The sequence below is a fragment of the Zosterops lateralis genome (assembly GCF_965231275.1).
Source record: "Zosterops lateralis genome assembly, chromosome: Z".
NCBI classification, from domain to species: domain Eukaryota; kingdom Metazoa; phylum Chordata; class Aves; order Passeriformes; family Zosteropidae; genus Zosterops; species Zosterops lateralis.
The window spans coordinates 26,118,461-26,139,600 of record NC_139800.1 but is presented as its reverse complement, the minus strand read 5'-3'; the positions used below and the strand labels follow the sequence as shown (position 1 = coordinate 26,139,600).

Here is a 21,140-nt window from a genome sequence, read left to right as displayed (position 1 = left end):
GCAAAATGAAAGCCACTGTGTCAAATCTGATGGTCTGACTGAGTTAGCACATGCCACTTTTATACCTTATTTCAGACTGACTGGAGCATATATCTTGAGAATGCACACGATTAGAGCCTTGTTTTAGCAGTTTTATTAGGGCAAAATTACCTTTGAAACTGAGTAAAGAGAGAGAGAGACATCTAAGATTTACAGGGCCCAGATTTGAAAAAAAGGAATTAATTGTGTAAGAATTGATTTATAGTCTCCAAACTCATAGTATTATCTTGTAAGCAGACACCAAAAGCAGTTCCAGCAGGGACAGAATTAGAACTCAAAGGGAAGGACTGGAATAACTGATCCCATCTGTTAGTATCCCAAACACTAGCAATTATCAGCTCAGGGCTGTCTTTAACAGATCAAATAGATTTTCAAAGAGTGACTATTAACAGCAATCTGTTTAGAGAGATGTAAAACTTTAGGTCCATTGGAGATATCTTGTACTTCCATCATTCTGTAAAGCCAGAACAAATGGTCTAAAACTTATCTCAGTACTCCCATGTGTTACTTACATTACCCAGAGCATCAGAGTTGCAGTACATGAAAAAAAGTGTTAAATCTTACTTAAACAAAACAAAAGTAACACATTTCCATTAATAATCCAGGAAGAATTACGGTGCATATGGGAAGCAATTATTAGTTTTCATAAACTGTAACAGTTTACCAGATAATCTCACTGAATGTGCTTGTTTGTTTAGCTTTTTTTTTTGAGAAAGAAATTCAAGAATCACAGGCTTGTTGAAAGAGACCACTTGGGTTCATAAGTCACAGCCTCCCTGCTGAAACAGGTTTACCCCAGAGCACACGGAACAGGATTGTGTCCAGAGGGGGTCTGGAATATCTGCAACAAGGCAGATTCCACTCCCTCTCTGGTCAATCTGTTCAGGGCTCAGTCACTGCCCAGGACAGAAGTTCTTTCTCATGTCCAGGTGTAACGTTCTGTGTTCAGTCCCTGCCTGTTCCTCTGGTGCCATTGCTGGGCCCCCGGAGCTGAGCCCGGGCCCTGCTCTGACCCTTCCTGCAGACGGGGACACACAGGGATGGGGTCCCCTCTCAGCTGGGGCTCCTCTGAGGCACCTCTCTCAGTGCTTATGGATGCATCATAAGGGCCAATGGACTTTTGGATGTTGTGTTTGCCTGAGTCTTCCCTGACTCAATCCTCCCTGAACTGGGGAAGATCTTCCTTCCAAGATTCCTTTACCCTAGTCTCCTGTGCCAGAGATCCTATCAGTGAAGACCAATGCAAAGAAGACATTCAATAACTCTGCTTTCTCTGCCTCCCTCTCTTACCAGGGTCCCTCTCCATTTACTAATGGACCCACATTATCCTTTATTTTCCCTTTGTTATTGATGTATTTAGAAATCCCTTTTGAGTTATCCTTGATAGCCTTGGCCAGATTTAATTCTCTTTAGGCCTTGGGCCATCTAGAAGGAGAGCTGAGGAGACTAGTACTAGTGTATGAAAATCAGAAAAAGAGTTTAAATAGTAAAGTGCTTAAAAAATAAAGGCATGAACTTAAGTAACAGGAAAATTCGGCTCCCAGAGAGTTTAGCAGAGAAAATTCTATGCACAGAGGATAACTGATGTCCTAAGTGGGACTCTGACAAAGATTTTCCTGAAACCTGCATGTTAGTATGTTAATAGCAACCCCATAATCTTTTTTTTTTTTTTTTTTTAATTTTTTTTTTTTTTTTTTTTTTTTTTTTTTTTTTAACAGGAGATTAGACAAGCTGTTTGGGAAGGACAAGTGAAGTTGAAGATGGAGAAGAATCATAGAATTGCTTAGGTAATTGCTTAGGTTGGAAAAGTCCTCTAAGATCATCAAGCCCAGCCATTAACTCAGCACCACTGTGTTCACCACCAAACCACATCTCCAGGTGCCATATCCACATCTTTAAATACCTCCAGGGATGGTCACTCCACCACTACTCAGAACAACCTGTTCCAATGCTGGACAATCTTCTCCATGAAGGCTTTTTTTCCCCCTAATATCTAAAATAAACCTCCCCTGACACGACTTGATGCCATTTTCTCCTATTAGACAGTTAGGGAAAACAGAAGCCTAGGTTTTATTGGCATAAATATCATTCCTGTGCTTTAGTTAATATTGCCATTTTCTTGCAACTGCAACACCACCTAAAAGTCCAAACTCCAAGTTACATGCAGGACTAAATTCTCATGAAGACAGATGACACTTTATGCTTCCATACACCTTTGTGTTTTCATAAGAGAAGTTATAAATGTCAAGTAACCATCTGACCCACTAGAAAAGTAAAACTATCAATCATCAGAATTCCTCCTGGCTGCAGTGTCTCCTTCACAGCTCCATGAAGCTCAGGACATGAGTGCCATGTGTGCTCCCTGGGGACATAAAGAGCATCACTTTCTCATCATGAAAGCAAAACTCTTGCTCATTAGGTTACATATCTGTCACAAACACAATGATCAATCTTGTGGTGTGACACTTGCAGGCAGCACACAACAAAGACTACAAATGCCATCAAAACACAACACAGAGCAGCAAAAAGCTTTGTGTGGGGGAAAACACCCACAAAGTGACCAAAAAACTCCCCTCAGCAACAGAACAGAGGCCCATCAGTGCCACCCCTCCTCTACCCCCATGTCCTGTTCTGATGTTCACACACACAAAGATGATCACTGACAGCTGGCACAGTGCTTGTCATAAAAAATTGACACTGGCATTCACCATATTTTTTGAAATATAGTCAGAATGCTGTTTAAATTTTTACCTGTGATAAAATCAGACTGGATTGCACATCTCAGTTGGCAAGATTTGCTCTCCCAAAACTCTCAACTCTAATGAGTACACTTGAGAATTATTTTCCATGGGATAACTGCCCTAAAGAGGAGGGAAACAGAGGGTTACTGTGGCTTTCCTTAGGGTGAACACTTGGTGAAATCCTCTTACTTTATTAAAACCCACCAAACACAGAACAGGAATAATCAGTGTGTCTAATGCAGTGCTACTTTATGCAGATCACCAAAATTCATGTTTCTGCTAAAATTTTGTAAATTCTTACCTTTGTTTTTTAACACTCTGGTTGGATGTACAGCAGAGTGATAAAAAAAGAAAAAAAAAAAGTAGCCAAGAGATTGCCTTTTATGCTGCAGAACCTCATTGCTACAGAACATACCATAGATTCTTCTAAATGCATTGATGTTGACCTACCTAATTATTGAACAAATTGGGCCACTACCATTGCTGAGAAAACCAAACCCAGGGAAGCTCTAATCCTGTAAATGCAGAGACACTTTTTCCACATTTCATGCTGGCAGATGTCAGAGCTGTCCACTCTGCCATCCACCCACCTCCCCTACCAACTCTTCTCAGCACACCCCCTTCATGGGCTACTCCTTTGAGGGCGACTGATCCATCACTGTTCACAGCACAGGAATCGAAGGGTAGGATTTGTCTTATCTCATTTGAGATATCTAAAGGTTAGAGATCTAAATCTGAGCTGGTCACCCTAGGCTCTTCTATTTTTTTGTCAGTGGAGAGAAATAGGACAGAGGGATGAGTCTCTGGAGATGTTTATTTCTTAGTGGTGTGAATCACCCATTATATAAAGCCTCTTTTTTGCTGTTCTCTAAGGTATCTAATAAGTCTCAGGTATGACCCATGACCATGGTATGACTACAGTTCTATGCTTTATTCAAAGCAGATCCTTGTAGTTTCTCTTGATGGAAATTTCCTGTGCTTTTAACTTTAGTTTGAGTCCAAGCCAGAACAATGGTCACTATTTGCATTTCAAATGGTATTTTCTAAGGCTTAGTTATAAAAAAGTATTTTAAATCTTTCAGAATTTAATATTTTCACACAAACTTCAAAAATAAATAATTGAGACATCCTAGAAACTTAAAAGAAATAATTTTAAAACAAAGTGTATGCTATTCCTGTGTATTCTTTTTTCCTAGGCAATGTTTCAATACAGAAATTTCTTCTATAATGTGTTGAATGGAATAAAACAGGTTAAAAACCAAAGCAAAGTAAAATCTCACAATATTAAATTCTAATGAATGCAAAGACCTTGAAAACATCAGTGGCTCTGCACGCCAAGTGCTGATCCCTTTGATAGAATATGCAGGAATAAAATGGTTAGTAGCTGAAATGCTGTGGCACAGTAATAATTGCCTTGCACCTGTAATTCTATCTCTCATTTCCATATTTACTGTTTGCTGTTTTTGTTTATCACAGAGTTATATTCCAGTCTCTTCATTTTTAGTCCATTTTGGAAAATAAATTATGCTGAATGCTGAAAGACACAAAAGACCATGATGATAAATTAAACAATATTTCTTTCTCAGTGGTGGTTTTTTTAAATTATTATTTATTTATTTATTTATTTATTTATTTATTTATTTATTTATTTATTTTAATTCCTGTGTGGAATCTCAGGATTTGTTCCTATCTCATTATATAAAAGCTTGAGAACTTCTCAACTTCTGGCAATTGTTAAGATTATTATTTTACCATCACTGTTATTATTTTACCATCACTGTTGTATTAGGGTTCAAATCAAATTTTGTAAATTAATATGCTTGTATGGAACATATCTGAATGCAAAACAAATTATAATTAATGTTTGGAAAATTTGCATTTCTGCTCTGCATGGCAGGGAGACACTTTTTCCACATAAGTCATGAACAGAAATTGTTATGGAGAACAAAGGGAGATGTCAGCTACAATTATAAATGAGGACTAAATTTTGACTGAACCACTGAAGTTAAAGGCACAAAAAATTGGTGGGTATAAGAACCAAAAGAAAGTTGAAAAGGGAATAATGTCACATCTCCAGAATAAGTGCACATTCAGATTTTTATTGACAGATGAAAATCAGACTTAAATGCAGACATCAGAGCTTGTCCCTGGATGCTTATGATCTTTTCTGGTCATTATAGCTCACAGATAAGAGTTACAAATGTTTTCCTGAGATGCTCTGGGGCCCTTCAGGGGATCGTGGTCAGGACCTGAAGTTGGGCCTCGTTGGAGGCAAAGTTATTACCAAGAAGACAAGAAAAGAAAAACAAAGGGAATGTAGGAGTAAGTGAGAAAAGGAGAAAGAAAAGACAATTTGGAGATGTTTCAGTCAGGAGGTATCCCTTGTGCTGCTGACACAATGCAGGAGGAGGAGGATGAGAAGAAGGAGGAAGATGAGGAGGAGGAGGAGGAGGAAGCAGCCACTGAAATTGAACATCCTGGCAGCAGAACAATAGTGGGGCAACTGGTCATCTTCTGCTAAGAAGAATCACATAATGTCAATTAGTGACCACTTGATGATGGCTACTTATACAATGATCACACTCAGATGATGAGTAATGAGAAGTTTAGGATGTGTCTTTAATGAAGGATGTTGCTTCATTATGAAGAAAAAATTCTCAGCCTTCACCTCACCATATACATCTTCTGATCCTATCATTTATACTTCAGATATTTAGGTGTTGATAGTTAATTTTTTATCTCCAAATTATTGAAAATGTTTCTATGTGATTACCACTGCTTCAGCAATTTATAGGTTCAGCTCTTTTGCATCCAATGTTTCAGGCAACCAAGTTTGCACTGTTTTCCGGATTTTTTCTTCCATTTACCCCTACTTTTCATCAAACCTCATCACTGTAATCTGTAATTTAGAAATAAATAACTTGCTCTATTTTCCACCAAAATAGATTAGCATTCCCATATCAGTTAGAGCTATCAATATCACTTCTAAAGTGGTTGCAAGAGTTATTGAAAAGTCTTCTCTTGTGGTAACTGTAGGGTTCCCATCTGACTATTCAGCTGATGACTGAAAGAACTAAAATGCAGTTTCCTCAATCACTGAATTTAGCATTAAACTCTGTCACACAAGACATTGAGGTACACAGTACTTTTCAGGAAGAAATACTTAATGTTGTTGGCAAAACACGTACACAATCAAGGAAGCAGAGAAAACAAACATGGGGGAAAAACCCAGCAATGAAGAGGGCTTATAGAAAAGGATGTAAGACAAGGACAAAGACCACATAAAATTTTTGGACGGGGGGAGAAGAAAAGGTAAAGAATAAGTGATAAGGTCCAGCATAAATATTTTTGAGCATTGCTACAGCCAGCACACACATAGATAGCAAGAAAGAGCTACCACAATATCCATATACACACTCCGGGTAGGTCAACCACGAAGGACACCCCCAGGCCACCCTTAGCAGGTGAGGATCATTAGCATTATGTAATGATCCCCTCCCGCGAGACACCCTGATAGTGTTGTAGCACCTAAGCATAGCACCATTGAGGTGCCAATTTAATTCATCTTCAGAAAGATTTTTTTTCCCAGAAATCTTTGATAGAATTTTTCTTGAGTCTTTTCTCTTCTTGCCTTTGTACACCTGGATGTTTAAATCAATAATCGACTCAGTAATAGAGAACAAAGTTAAGTAATTTGTGCCTAACTTTTGTAAATAAGGGCAGAATTGCTATAGTAACAGCAGAAGGCACTCAGTCACTGTGACAAAAATGTGGCAACCTGATAGCAGAGGCTAATGAGGGTGTTCAATTTCAGCTGAATTTCATTAAATTCAGCCTGTCCTTGCTGCAAGCCCGGAGGGAGAGGAGGGAAGAGAAGGGGAGGAGTGACCACTCAGGCAGACTAGCCTAATATTTACCCTAATTTGGAAATTTTGAAATTTGTCTGAAAAAGGTAAGAAAAGCTAAAAAGTGTGAGAGGAATACAGCAAACAACATAAAACAAAGACAAAAAGAAAGTGTTTCTGTATTGTGGCTTTCTTGTTGAAAAGAAGAAAAGTTCCATGCCTAAAGTATAATTTCCTTCAATGCCTCTTTCTATTCTTTCTGTTGAAATGACAGGGATTTATTATAATCAGAAATTGACTCTTAATTCATGAAAAGGCTTACAGGACTGACTTTGTCATCTATAATTTTTGAAAATAACACTACTGAGGTAAAGGGGCCCAAATGCACTTCAGAGAGTGATGAGCTGGATGTGCACCAGGCAGCACCTGGCAATCACAAAGTCTTGGATATGTTGTTCATCTTGGAGACATTTTTGAAGATGTTCCCCTGACAATTCCTTTTGGAAGTCCTTCTGAAAATCAGGTTGATTTGCAAACAACAATAATAATGAGGTTTAGGTGTGTGAGTTGGAGCACTGAGGTTTGTCACTTTAGGCATAAAGAGCTTTAGGGGAGTATTATCTACAAAAGCTGTCAAAAGTGCTTTGTTTTCTCTGGCTATAAAAAACTTAGAAGAAACAAAGTATTTCCGTTAAGAATATATTTTCTTTGACCAGTGTTGAAGTAGAGGAAAAGAAATAACAGTCCAAATCACCCTGTTGCAATTATTTGGGCAATGTGCTTTAAAACCCACTCCAACTGGGTACTGTTCCTAGAGCTGCTGAAAGTGGAGATTGTCACCTGGATTTATGAGCCTGCCTATTACAAAACATTTATGGGCAACTATAACTGATGGTCCCCAAAGGAAGTTAAAAGTGATATTTAGCTTAAGTAGTCTGTCCCTGCTCTCTGTTGAAATGAAAGCATTGCTTTGTAGCTTCAGGCCATGAAAGAATAGTGACACATGACATGGAAAGTTCCTATACTTTTTTTTTTTTTTTTTTTTTTTTTTTTTGTCTTTTTTTCTGTTCTCTGGGGAATTCATCTTTCAGTCATGCTCAGTGTCATTTTTCACAACTGAGTAGCTTTAGACTTAGTTACAAGAAATGCTCTTTCTGACTATAAAAATGAGTTATACGTCAGGGATTATTCCTTTTTCCTTGGGGGTAAGGAAGGATGGGAATAGAATCCAATCCCTTTGCTATCACCTATGGTGGAAGGTCAGGTGTATGTTGCCTCTGGTGTGAGGCTGGCGACCTGGTAAATCGGGGGCCACGGCGAACTTACAAACTGGCCGGACAAACCACCCGTGACACCAATATGATGAACGGTGGAATGTGATTTATTTCCCACAGGCACCTGCTTAAGTGACCTCGGTGCGCCCACGTGACTCTCAGAAGGGGATAGACAGCAAGGTTACAGGGCAGCAGCATGGAAAGGAGGAGGACCCTATTCTCCTCGTACATCACGTGATCTTCCGTGCGATTTTGCTAACTACATTTCCCCCCTCTCTATGACTAATAAAACTTTCAACCTACACAAACTGCATAAACATAACAACAACAAAGAACTGAAACAACTTGTTAGTAGAATGTGCGAGCAAGTTAAACTTGTAGCCAATAAATGCTGACGTTGCTGTCTTTTCAAGCTAGCTGTCTTTGCTCTAAAAGCATAATGTCAATTCTGCTTAAGTGAGCTTTAACAAATTGGGTTATTTTGTTAAGCAAACAAGGGCCGAACACGAGGGCAAGCAACATGGTAACCACTGGTCCGATCAAGGTGGAGACAACGGGGGCAATCCAAGGATGTTGGCTGAACAGTGAATCAAACCAGTTTCGCTGCTGGAACTCTTGGCCACGGCGTGTAAGTCTTTCTTTAAGTTCTGCCATGGATTGCCTGATCAGACCTGAATGGTTAACATATGTGCAGCATTCTTCGTTCAATGCAGCGCAAAGTCCTCCCTGTTGCATCAGCAACAGGTCCAAACCTCGTCAGTTCTGCAGCACCATCTCCGACAAGGAGAACAGAGATTCTTCCAGTTTTAAAATGTTTTTGTGAATCTCAAGGAGGTCTTCATCAATTGCTCGCTGGAGCTGCAACAAATTCTGCTTCTGTGTGACCAGCGAAGAGATGCCTGTAGCTGCTCCTGTTCCACCTAGAGTTAGAAGTACTGCCAAACTGACAGCTGTTACCAGTTCTCCCTTTTCGCGATAGCGTGCTTCGAAGTGGAGCATTACTTCGTCATCTGTGTGGTACAGGATCCTAGGGATGACAGCGACTTGAACACAGAAATCGTTAGTTGCATCAAACTGCCTGATGGAGACACATGGGGTGATACCTGTGGTATGACAAGCCCACACACTCCCTGGTGCTGGAATGGCCCATGACTGTTGTTGGTCTAGGGTGATCGAGGTGTTACAGTGCTGTTTGTTTTGAGTGGCTAGGGATCTGCTGCCAATGCACAGTCCGTACCCTGAGATCATTCCCAGAGTAATTCCCTTGCGGGAAGTGTCCCGCTTACATTGTTTGGGATTGGCTCCTTTAGAGTATTCAAACATTGTGCTGACACCTATTCCTTCGTAAAAGTGTGGTTTGGCGTCATAGCACAACCAACATGACTTGGTCAGGTTAGGTTGTGAGTAGTTTAGTGATGCAAACGCAGCGTATAGCATTCGATCGAACAGACCCTGCGAGGCTACTTCGGGTCTGGGACTGGCTGGTACTGGATCAGGCTCTGCCATTGCAACGAGCGTTTTCTCTGTGAGGTTATCAGCTCGTTGGGCCCTACTGCAATGTATCGTGTGGGTGGATGAGTTCTGATGATCTGTATAACTGTGCCACAGTCAGGGGCCAGGCGTATTGAGTCGTCTTCACGCCTGTACATTGACCACAATCTGCCTATCGCCCATATTGGGTCTTGGGGTCGCAGTACTGTGACTGTGAGGTGAGAGCAATTTCCTGGGTGTTTACCTTGGTATGTACTTCTTGATATACAGCCGTGCGGCCAATTCGTTACTTTTAGGAACTCATCCTCCTTTGGAGGTTTCCACTGGTTACCTGTTACTATGGTCTCACAACCCCAATACCTACAAAACCAGTAACCTGATTTAGTGCAATAACTCTTTCCGGGGTTGTGGCTTGGACACCAGTATGTCCCTTCTTCAATAACTCTTGCCTTACCGGATCGGTCTCTCGTAAAGATGTCTGTCAGACGCACCATCCACGCGGGTGAGTTGATTTCGGACCAACCTATCACATCGCCGGTGATAAAGTTCCTAAAGGTCCAGATGCTTGGCTGGTAGGGATGATTACCTGCGCCTAGGTGAACTGATGGCAGCGCAAAACTGATACACAAGAACAAAGCCGGAAGTTTGATTGGCAACCTGTAGTGGACAACCTGTGGAAAGACACTCGAAGGCAAATTGTTATCTAGTCTTTTCACTGGAAATATTTGTGCTGCAGCCTCTGGCAGGTCTGCAAGTGCTGTTTGTATCTTTCCCCAGTCTGTCAGGGGCATGAACTTAGTGTTTTTTCTACGTGCATGCCTCATGGGCCAGTCTGTGTGCTTAAAGAAAATTGCTGGTGTGTCCTCTGTGTCTGTACTAGAATTTGAATCATCACTAGACTCCCCACTGGTGTGACACTGTCCCTTGTATTCAATTCCCTGTCCCTTGTATTCACTTGCCTGTCCCTTGTATTCACGTCCCTGTCTCTTGTATTCACTTGCCTGTTCCTTGCACTCACGTCCTCGTTCTCTGCACTCACGTCCCTGTTCCCTGCATTCACATCCTCGTTCCCTGCATTCACGTCCCTGTTCCCTGCATTCACATCCTCGTTCTCTGCACTCACGTCCTTTGCACCACCCCTCTCGGACCGGCTTTGAGACCTGCTCGACCTCCTCCTCCTCCGAGTGAGAGGAAGTGAACTGGTCAGACACTCCCTGTCTCCTGTGCTTTTTGCTCTGACTCCACCCTCTGGGTTTCTGGTGGGTGGGTGTGCCACTCCTCCTGCTCTGCCTCCTTTCCAGAGGCATTTCTGCCTTAAAAGGAATGGCTGGGGAACCCGTTCTCCGATTGGGCTCCGATTTCTCCTCCCCTCCGAGGACCACACCTCCCCCTTTTTGGTCCCAACCGCGCGTGTCTGTGGCACGAAATTCTACGGAGCTCTGCCCTTCTTCTTCAGCCTCGACGCCATGTTGTGGTGCATATGGAGGTGGCCTCACGTCTATTTGCCTTAAATCTGCACTCACAACACTTGCCCTTGGGCTAGGGGGGTTCTCTGATGGGTTAAACCCGACCGCAGAAAGGGACTTTAGGACCGGGGATGAGGATCGCGATTGCATGTTAGTTTCAAGCACCCGCTCGCTCTCCGTGCGAGGACTCCTGAGCAAGGACCGCGAAAGGTTATCAGTTTCAAGGCCCTGTTCTTTCTCAGCCCGATCATTTTCAAACGCAGTCTGTGTGGCTGCTCCGATGCCCAGCCTGGGAGTTAACCTCAGGCATTTTTGAGCTGCAGCCCACGTCTCCTGTTCCTCCAGCGCTTTCTGCAGAGCTTTCAACACTTTTCCCCAGCTTTTAAGATTTTTGCTGGTAGCAGAGACTATAACGTCTCTCACTAGCACATTAGTACACAGTTCCCAGCATTCTGAATACAGAATATTAATTCCCCACTGTACATAAATTTCTGAAATTACCTTGCTCAGCATCTTCATGCCGGTGGTACTGAGGAGTGTCCTCCTCCACCAGGGTCGGTCGTAGCGCCCTGGTCGCCTCCCGTTATCAGCGTGTCACCCGTTGCCCTGAGCGCACACACCCCACGTGTTGGGGGGGGGGGCGCGTTCCCGGGTTTCGGCACCACTTGTTGCCTCTGGTGTGAGGCTGGCGACCTGGTAAATCGGGGGCCACGGCGAACTTACAAACTGGCCGAACAGACCACGCGTGACACCAATATGATGAACGGTGGAATGCGATTTATTTCCCACAGGCACCTGCTTAAGTGACCTCGGTGCGCCCACGTGACTCTCAGAAGGGGATAGACAGCAAGGTTACAGGGCAGCAGCATGGAAAGGAGGAGGACCCTATTCTCCTCGTACATCACGTGATCTTCCGTGCGATTTTGCTAACTACAGGTGTAATTTGTACATTTTGGATTTTTAGCCAAATAAAAATTGCTTTTCCAACAAGTTGAAATGAAAAATTAGAAGAAAACAGTTGCTGCATTGAAAGACATAAAGCCACAAATAAAGTTTGTGGGGAAAAAATCTTTTATATTTAGATGCATTTTGTTTCTATCTTTGAAACTCTTGATAAACACCACATGAAGTATACAATGAAAAATATTTTAAATAATAACTTAGACTGGAAAATGTCATATTTTAAAATATAATCAGTCGTGACATTAGACAGTTAGATAATCCTAGAGTGTTTTTCTAGTGAGAGGCCATGAGAGCTTGGGGGCTGGATGGGGCTAGACTTCAACACCTATTTTTCCAGCTTTATGAGAAATCATGTTCAGTTTGGGCTGTGTGTAAATACTTCAGTTTCTCATTCTAATGTATTTTTCCATTCACTTCAGGCTAAAGAGAGAAAAAACGTATGTTTTCACAGAAGATCATTTATGGATAAGAAAACGTCTGAATTAGGAAGTTTCAGCTTTCTAATGTTGTCAGTCATATAACAGAGCTAAGTTAATGACAAAACTGCTCACTCTAGGCTCTTTTGGCAATACATGAGGATCATTGGACTTGGTCTGAATATGATTCAGACATTTTAAGATCTGGAACTATTCCCCTCTTGTATCCACTGCAGAAAGTCCTTTGAGCTATTAAAGAAGTAAGAATAAAGTTAAGGAAGATCAATCATGATTGAGCTAATATTGGCTCTAAATTGGTTCTAGTTTTATCTTCAACAAAGTGGCAAGAACTGAGTGCTTGCACAGCTTTTCCTGCTTACAGGCTTATTTGTGGTGCTCAGATTGACACCTTGTTTAGCTTTGGGTTTTTATTACCCTATTCAGGATTTTTGTCTGTTTGTTTCATTTTAGTGAGCATAAAGGAAATTCAAAACTCTTGATTGCTGGATACTCCCTTTACCCTAGGGAGCTCTCCTATGAATGAGGAAATTCATTATTGCTAAAAGGGTTGCTGTTGTAAACACTCCATCACCATAACGAGGAATGTACAGCCTCCTCCCCAGCACTTCCTACGCGAGTTTAGATAGCACTAAATATGTATTTTAGGATAGTTAGTGTAATGCAAGGGAGAAAGTGGTGCTTCATCTTACGAAGTGACATCAGGTGCCCCCAGTGACCTTGGCTGAGTACCTTGGGGCCTGGTACTTTTTTTTTTTTTTTTTTTGGTGGGGTTGTTTTTTTGGTTTTTTTTTTTTTTTTTTTTTTTGGTTTTTTTTTTTTTTTTTTTTTTTTTTGCTGAGACCCAGTTAGTGCTCTGGGTTTCAGCTCAGGTGGAAAATTAAATAAAATCAGAGGCAGGTACAAAAGGCTTGTGTCCCCAGATCTGCAGCAAGGCAGAATACTGGTATTTCAACATGTCTGTATTAACAATCCCTTATTGATAGGTACAGCTGCAGGAAAGGTCTGTGTCTGCTGTTGGAGTATCCCTGGTGTGCAACAAAGTATTTGTAAAACACAACTGCTTTGTTCAAAGACTATATTTCGAGGAATCATGGAATTGTTAAGGTTGAAAAAGACCCCTAAGATAATCAAGTCCAACCCTCAACCCAGTACTGCCAAGCTTAGCATTAAACCAAGTCCCGAAGTCCAACATCTGCACTGCTTTGAACATTTCTAGGGATGATGATTCCACTGCTGCCCTGGGAAGCCTGTGTTTCATAACCAAAGTGAAGACCTTTTCCCTAATATCCAGTCTAAACCTTTCCTGATGACCCTTGCGTCAATTTCCTCTCCTCCTGTCCCTGTTCCCTGGGAGCAGAGCCTGACCCCCCGGCTGTCCCCTCCTGTCAGGGAGTTGTGCAGAGACAGAAGGTCCCCCCTGAGCCTCCTTTTCTCCAGGCTGAGCCCCTCTCCCAGCTCCCTCAGCCACTCCTGGGGCTCCAGCCCCTTCCCCAGTTCCCTTCCCTTCCCAGGAGACGCTCCAGCTGCTCAGTGTCTCTCTTGTCCTGAGGGGCCCAGAGCTGTCCCCAGCACTGGAGGTCCCTCAGCAGTGCCAGCCCAGGGGACAGGCCCTGCCTGGGGCTGTGTCACACCATGGCTGGGACAGCCCAGGGGCCATCGGCCCCTTGCCCACCTGGGCACTCCTGGGCTCCTGTCCAGCCACTGGCACCAGCACCTCCAGGGCCAGTGGTTGGGCACAGACTCAGCCATGAGGAAAATGATGCAAAACACCTCCTCTGTTTCAGGGATCACGGAGATTGATTTGATTTGATTATTTTATTGTTACCATCCCCTCTTTGCCCTGCCCACCCCTTTAGCCCTATATGGCCTGTGTCTCACTTCCTCTGTGCTTTCAATTATTGACACAGAAAGACCATTCCACACAAGGAAGTGAGACGGCCACAGTTACAAAAAGATGTTACAAGGCCTAGAAAGGAAAGCTGACAGGAACAGTAGTTTCAACAGGCACAGAGATGCCTTCTGGATGGCGTTGCTGTAAGCAAGAGTAAAAAGATCTCATGGTGAATGATAACAGAAAAAGAAGAAATAGCAGGGAGTTTATAGAAACAGTGTTACATGCAACCACTTCATTGGGCTTCCAACAGAAAGGAACGTTTTTGTTTTAAGATCTGATGATAATGACTGTCACTATTATGCAGTGTCCCATTTTCTGTTAATAACTGCAAAACATAAAGAGATTTATTTTACAATATTGATAAATCCTAAAGAAAATGAAAACACAATTAACCTGAGCTGGTTAATCTCTTATACATCTTAATTCAGTATATTTTCCTTCCTCAGAATGAGCTTGACCCCCACATAATAGCCAGTCATTGTAAAGCCTGTGATGAAGAGATAGACAGATACTTTCAGAGAGAGATAAGTGAATTCTGGAGAGCTGGAATTTGCAAATTCAGTTTAACACTGAACCTTTCACCTAGTGCTCAAAACCCTTCCTGTTAATGTAAAAAATTACTCTCACAAACAAATGAGAATGCACACCCCTAAAAAAATCCAGCATATTTTTAGCTAGAAATAAAGAGAAGCACAGCCTGTCTCCAGTTCTCATTCACAGATTCTTTATTCTGTCTTGATGTAAATGATACTCAGGTCTTTGGCATTTATCTTCCATGCAATTCATGGTGTGCCTCTCTTTTTTTTTTTTTTTTTTTTTAAACTTGTTTCTAGTGGATTTTCTTTACCCTTTTATGCATTGGTGGAGATAAATCAGGGCTGAACTTGGACCTGGTCTTCTTCTGTATAGATGATGATTTGTATCATGGAAACTGGACAAAATCACTTGGAGAAATAGGTAATGTCAGTCAGGAATATAACTAGGAATTTTCTCCAGAAGGTGACTAGACTAAGACTATAATTTTCCAAATAGTGTGCTTGTCCTGAAACAGAATACATATAATCAGGTCATGAAACATAACAGCTTTTATAAGATCATTTTAATAGCTTTTTGTTTGTATGATTTGAGATGTGCACTCCTAAAAACCGCTCTGAGAAAGGAAATAATAAGAGGTATTATTAGAAATGTATTGCTGCAAATGCTTCCTGCAGGACATATCCAGATAATTTATTTTATAAACCCATGCAATTTTATAGCACTGTAATAACATTAATCAAAATTAACAGAATAGCAATTTAAAAGTGTGTATCACACAGAATCACACACAAAATGGATCAGGCTGGACGGGACCACAGTGGATCATCTGGCCCCACCTCCCTGATCCAGCAGGATCATCCCAGAGCACAGGAGGTATCTAGATAGTGCTGGAATATCTCCAGTGAGGAAGACTCCACAATCTTTGGTCTCTGCTCCATATGTGGTCATCCACACACTGAAGATGTTTTACCTCATACCCAGGCAAAATGTCCTTTTTAAGAAAAGTTTAAATTTTTGCTTGTCCTTGACACAGGTACATAATTGCTTTTGCAGAGTAACGAAAATCTGAATGTTGGATCTTTTCTCCAGTCTGGCCCACAGCTTCTCAGCTTCCCTATAACACTTCTGGAATTCATATTGCATCATATACTGAAATTGATGCAGTTTGGGCGTCTACTGCAGTGTTTGTCTAGAACAAAACTTCAGCTTTCAAATACTCCTGTAAAATGAAGGATGACTTAGACAGACTGAAATGCGCTGGTAGAATTCCAGCCTTCTGTGGTGTGGTACCTTTTTACCAGCTTGAACTGGGCTTTCATGAGAGGCTTATAGAAACTGGAGGTGCAAATGCTTAAATATATCTGTATATACCACAGATAAAATATTCTGAGTTGAAAGGGACTCACAGGGACCACTGAAGTCCAGCCTCTGGTTCTGCACAGGACTACCCCAGGAACATGTCTATGGATGTGTTTATGTATGTGTGCATATATATATATATATATATGTATGTATGTATGTATGTATGTATAGAGAAAAAGAGAGAGAGAGAGAGAGAGAGGGAGAAAGAGAGAAATATATAGATATGCATTTGAGATTCCAGGGGTAAAAAATGATAATTTGAGAGAAAGTTTCTCCTCTTGAAGCATAGCTCAACTTGCAGATGTAATATTCTACAAGTATGGATGTTCAGCAACAGTATCAGGGACAGTCTACAAAATATTTGCTAAAACTCTTGGTCTTTCCAAGAAGTCCTCCCTATGGCTCCTTCCTTATTCTCTTTTGTCTGGTGGAATCTTCTTTTCCATAAGTGTGAAGTGCAAATATTGCCTTAATCCTCATGCCTCCTTGAGAATTATCTCTTTTCACACCCCCAGCTTGTATTGTAGTGACGCAGACCTTGAGAACACTTCAGATCTTGAATGAAATCTTGATTATTTCTTATCAAGCCTTCATGTTGCCTTGTTCAAACCTCTGTGATTCCGGCACTGTACTAGGAGGTGATGGGAAAAAAAAAATCTAAACTAGAGAAGAGTTTAACCACCAATGTTGTAGCCTGGTGGAGAATTGCCTCAGTTTTGGAGGCACATCCACAGTGGGGAGGAGGCTTTAGGAGGTTTCTCTGACCTTGTACTGATGACCCATGTTTCTGTCAAAGAGGAAATCCCACAGCTGCCCATCTTCTGTAAAGCAGGTTGAAATCCTGTTTTATGCTCTGTTATTGAGTTGAAGGGATGACTCCACCTGAGTGACAGGTGTCAGTGGGGTCTGCATGGGGTCCCCCAGGTCTGGGCTGCCTGTCACTGCACTGAGCACAATGGGCAGAGTGACAGACCCTTAACAAGAACAGCTGCAGCAGGCAGCAGTCTAATAAAAGTAATCCTATTTACAGCCTGGCTTTAGATGTTCCTGTGAGTTGAAAAGTTCACCTTTGGCAGTTTCCTGGGCTTGTCACCTTTTCTGCCATTTCCCTTGTATGTAACTCAAAGGTATGGGGTTTTACTGAATGGGGATTAGAAATAATAAATGAAAAAACAAAACAAAACAAAAAGCCAAAAAACAAACTAAAGCATGCTCCTCAATATGGCAGGAGTCCCATTTCCAGGAGTTTAGCAGCAGCACATTTTTGTCTCCCTGTCAGAGAGACAAAACCATTCCTATAAGCCTAATCTACAATATCACATATCCTTTTTATGTGGCTGATATTATTATCTCCTATCCATGGGTATTCAATCCTAACTTAATTAACTGGGGAAGCAGAAGCATTGTGCTATCTCACAGTCAGAGTCCGTGACGCTCTCAAACCATCCTACCCAGCTGGATATCAAGACTTTTTACCTGCCTGCACTTACTTTTGATCTGTGTGGCATACAATAAATCCAGTCAGCAACCCCAGAGAGCCTGCTTCTATATCACCACTTTGAGGAATGGACAGACCACTTTTCTTCCTTCTTTTTTTTTCATTCTTTTCTTTAAAATTAAAAGCCTTCTGTGCTCACCAGATGAACTCAAATAAAGTCTTATTTTTTCACTCTTTGATTGAACACCCCCTTAGAAGATCATAACTCGGGGACTATGAATAACTGCTGGAATGGAACATTAATATTCACACAGCAGTAGATTCAAGTTTCAATTATGTAGCAGTAAAAAAAAAAATAGAAGAATCTGGTCTGACACGGTTTGGCACTCTAATGTGAATGAGAAAGACATTGGGATGGATTGACAAGATTTTTAATTAAAGGATATGGGCACCCTGAACCTGACCTCTTTTTGAGGTTTGACTGATTTCCAAGAAACAGCATCTCCTTAATTCCTTTTCTATCAGTTTTTGTTCATCTTTGTTGTATTCTGATCTGTCACATTTTAAATTGAGAGAGGGAAGTGCTAAAGCATTACAAAGAACCCTCCTATTTTGGAAGACTAGAATCATAAAAATAACATCTTATTATACTCTTCTAGGCTGTAGTAAATTAAGAAAGACTCTTGATAGATTAAAAAACCTTACTACTAAATCACCTTATATTTTAGTTGATAAGTTAAAAAAAAAATCTTCACTGAAGGCACTTAAGCAATCAAAATTTGACAATGGTTGTTTAAAGTAAACATTTTCAATTGCAATACCTGCCACCATTACCATTACCATACATAAAAATTACAGCTAAGATAAACATTATGTAAAATTTAGATTGTTTTGGTTCAGGAAAATGCATAAATTTTGCTAAAAAATCAAAATTAATAAAAAAACTGTCATTTTTTAAAAATTATCAATGTATTTTTGGCTATATAAATATATATCAAACTATTGCCATCAGGATCCCTTCAATAGCAGCACTAAGAACCAATGATATGATCTTCCTGGTGGCATCTCTCTTGAATAGTCACTGCTCAAACCTGAAAGTATTATTTCAGGAGAGAGAGAGAGAATGAGGAAAGACTGGAAAAATCTGAACAGCTGTCAAGAGGGAGGGGAAGAATTTATTTCAAAATCTTCTGTGGGGTTTTGTTAAAGGACACATTAAAATCAATACTTCTCATTCTCTGTAGGTAATGCTAGCTATGCCTCCCAGACTAATTAACATTAAAATACAAGAGCCATTTTTCTTTTTAGTCATTTTTGCAGGAAACATGTATTGAACTTTAAGTGAAAATGAAAGGCTATGCTTATATACAGAGCTACTTGGAGATGTTAAGATGTGCTTGGTAGATCTACATCTAAGAGGTGAGGTGAATCTTACTTAGATATACAAGTTAGGTGAGGAAGGAAATAATCTGTAAGAGTTTTTAGTTAGAATCCTTCATATGTGCCTAATTTGGAGGATGAGAGCATGACTGAGAGGCTTCCCTAATCAGATGAATGAAGGATTTTTATTTTTTTTCTGCTTCAATCCCTCAGCCAGAGTAAGTTGCCTTTTCAGCTGATTTGGTTTAGCTGGTAGCCTGAAGAGGAATGAATATGAGTGGTTGAATAAAGCTGCACCTTTCCATTCAGCCCAGCTGAAAACCAATCCCACACCCAATTGCTGCAGGTTTCTCCCCACATCTGTGTTGTACCTGGGACAACACAGCTCTCTCAGATCACATCTCTGCAGCAGGTACTTGGACAGCTAGGCTGGATTGGGTCATCATAAACCTGGAACTAGAGGTAATTTCCAAACCTACTGACAATTCCACCACACTCCTTGCTCTAAGTTAGGTGTGTATAAGCTGCTGGAGATGCACAAGTTGTGCAGTTGTGAGATGCTTCCCTCTCTTTGCCTTGCTCTGTCTGAGATAAAGGCCTGCCCCAGGGATCTTGGAAATGTTCCTCACATACAACTCACTGTGGTGCCTGCACCTGAGAAAGCCCAGTGACTTCTGGATTAGGGCCCAGCAGTCACCAGGGAAGCCCAGAATTTGACTGCCATTACCTCATACCAGTGAGGATGTGATGAGTCTGACAGCTGATTTCTTACAGCCTTTCTCTTTAATCTTTTCCTAGTAAGAAACAAATCCAAAAATATTCCCTATTTGTTCACATTCCCCCAAACAATAGCTGGCATAATTTTCTTTGGCTCACAGATTTCTCTTTACAGCCATGGTTTTCACACAAAACTTTAGAAGTGGAAAGAAGAAATGCAAAGAAGGAAAATCAACTCTGCTGGATCTAATACAGTAATGATCTAGTCTCTTCCTTGCTGCACTGGAGAAAATTAGTGTCATGGTGATGAAATCCAGCTATATCACAATTTCAAGTGATGCACTAGTAACCATGGCAACAAGGTATTCCCTTCCAGTAAATGCCTGTAATGGTGCTTTTAAGATTGTACATCAAAGCCAAAGCATGGCGTTGAATCACCCTGGAGCAAGTACTGACTTCAAAGCAAAGAGGTCAGAACAATGGGTTATTCATAAACAGAAAATAATTCTTTTCCAATTTGCAAGTTTTTTTTTTTCTTTATGAGGTGCTCTGAAATAAAAGCTGGAGCAATTTAGTGGATTTTGCAGTGTATTTGTGTCTTCTGGGATTACTACAGCAGCTCCCACTGTCTCCTTCGCTTCCTACACAGCTTCTGCTACTCTCCATGGGCTGGTGATCATTGCTGTGTTTCTGAGCTCTGTAGCAGGCAATATGAATTACTCTGAAAATGAGTTGTGCCAAATTTATAGGAATAGATGGTTGTTGTTGTGAAATTTTAGCAGTACATTGAAAAGCTAGGTGGCAAAAAAAATATGTAGAAGGGAAAAAAACAGTCCTTAAAATGGCTTTGAAATAAAAATAAACCAAAAATATGTTAATATCTGAGGAATATTAATGCTTTTCAAGGAATATTAAACCTATTGCTAACTAAACATGGAAACATGAAGTTTGGAAAAGACCTCTAAGTCTCCAACCATTGACCCAGCACTACGAAGCTGACCACTAAACCACACCCCTAAGTGCCACATCAGAAATGGTGATTCTACCCTGCTATGTTCTGGTGCTTGACCACACTAATAGGAAAGAAATTTTACCTATTATCTAAACTATAGTCCCCTAGCACAGCCTGGGGCTGTTTCCTCTCCTTCTGTCCCTGCTCCCTGGGAGCAGATCCTAATCTCTGATTCCTCCCCAGCTGCCTCCTCCTGTTAGGGAGTTGTGCAGAGCCAGAAGGTCCCACCTAAGCCTCCTTTTCTCCAGGCTGAGCCCCTTTCCCTGATCCCCCAGCTACTTATCAGGCTTGTGCTCCAGAGCCTTCCCCAGCTTCATTACCCTCCTCTGGATATATTCCAGGAAATTTCACAAAGCTAAAAAACTTATTGAAGAAAATTTCCTTGATACAGAGGAGAATTTTTACATCATTCACCAATGAAGCCAGCTATCTTTTCTAAAACCTGGAGCTCCATGTTTTTTATTTGGGAGATGATTCCTGTTAAATACCATTTCAAGACTGAATTTTCCCTGAAATATTTTATTTTCACTTCTATATGTTTACA

At 41.1% G+C, this 21,140-nt stretch overlaps 1 protein-coding gene across 1 annotated transcript; it reads right to left on the bottom strand.

The window, feature by feature from the left end:
- Positions 1 to 8,878: 8,878 nt before the first annotated feature.
- Positions 8,879 to 10,742, bottom strand: LOC310922685 (uncharacterized protein). The gene is made up of 2 exons (XM_083883420.1): positions 9,845 to 10,742; positions 8,879 to 8,926 (listed from the first exon to the last, which is right to left on the bottom strand). The coding sequence occupies exons 1-2, from the start codon at positions 10,695 to 10,697 to the stop codon at positions 8,898 to 8,900; spliced, it is 882 nt and encodes a 293-aa protein (XP_083739546.1). The 5' UTR covers positions 10,698 to 10,742; the 3' UTR covers positions 8,879 to 8,897.
- Between the last annotated feature and the right edge of the window lie 10,398 nt (positions 10,743 to 21,140).

What these genes read in the sequence shown, in the direction of transcription:
- LOC310922685 (XM_083883420.1), bottom strand. Translation starts at nt 10,697, where the DNA reads ATGCCTCTGGAAAGGAGGCAGAGCAGGAGGAGTGGCACACCCACCCAC. An exon ending in CTTTACGAGAGACCGATCCG is followed by an intron (nt 8,927 to 9,844) that starts GTAAGGCAAGAG and finishes TGTCATCCCTAG; the next exon opens with GATCCTGTACCACACAGATG.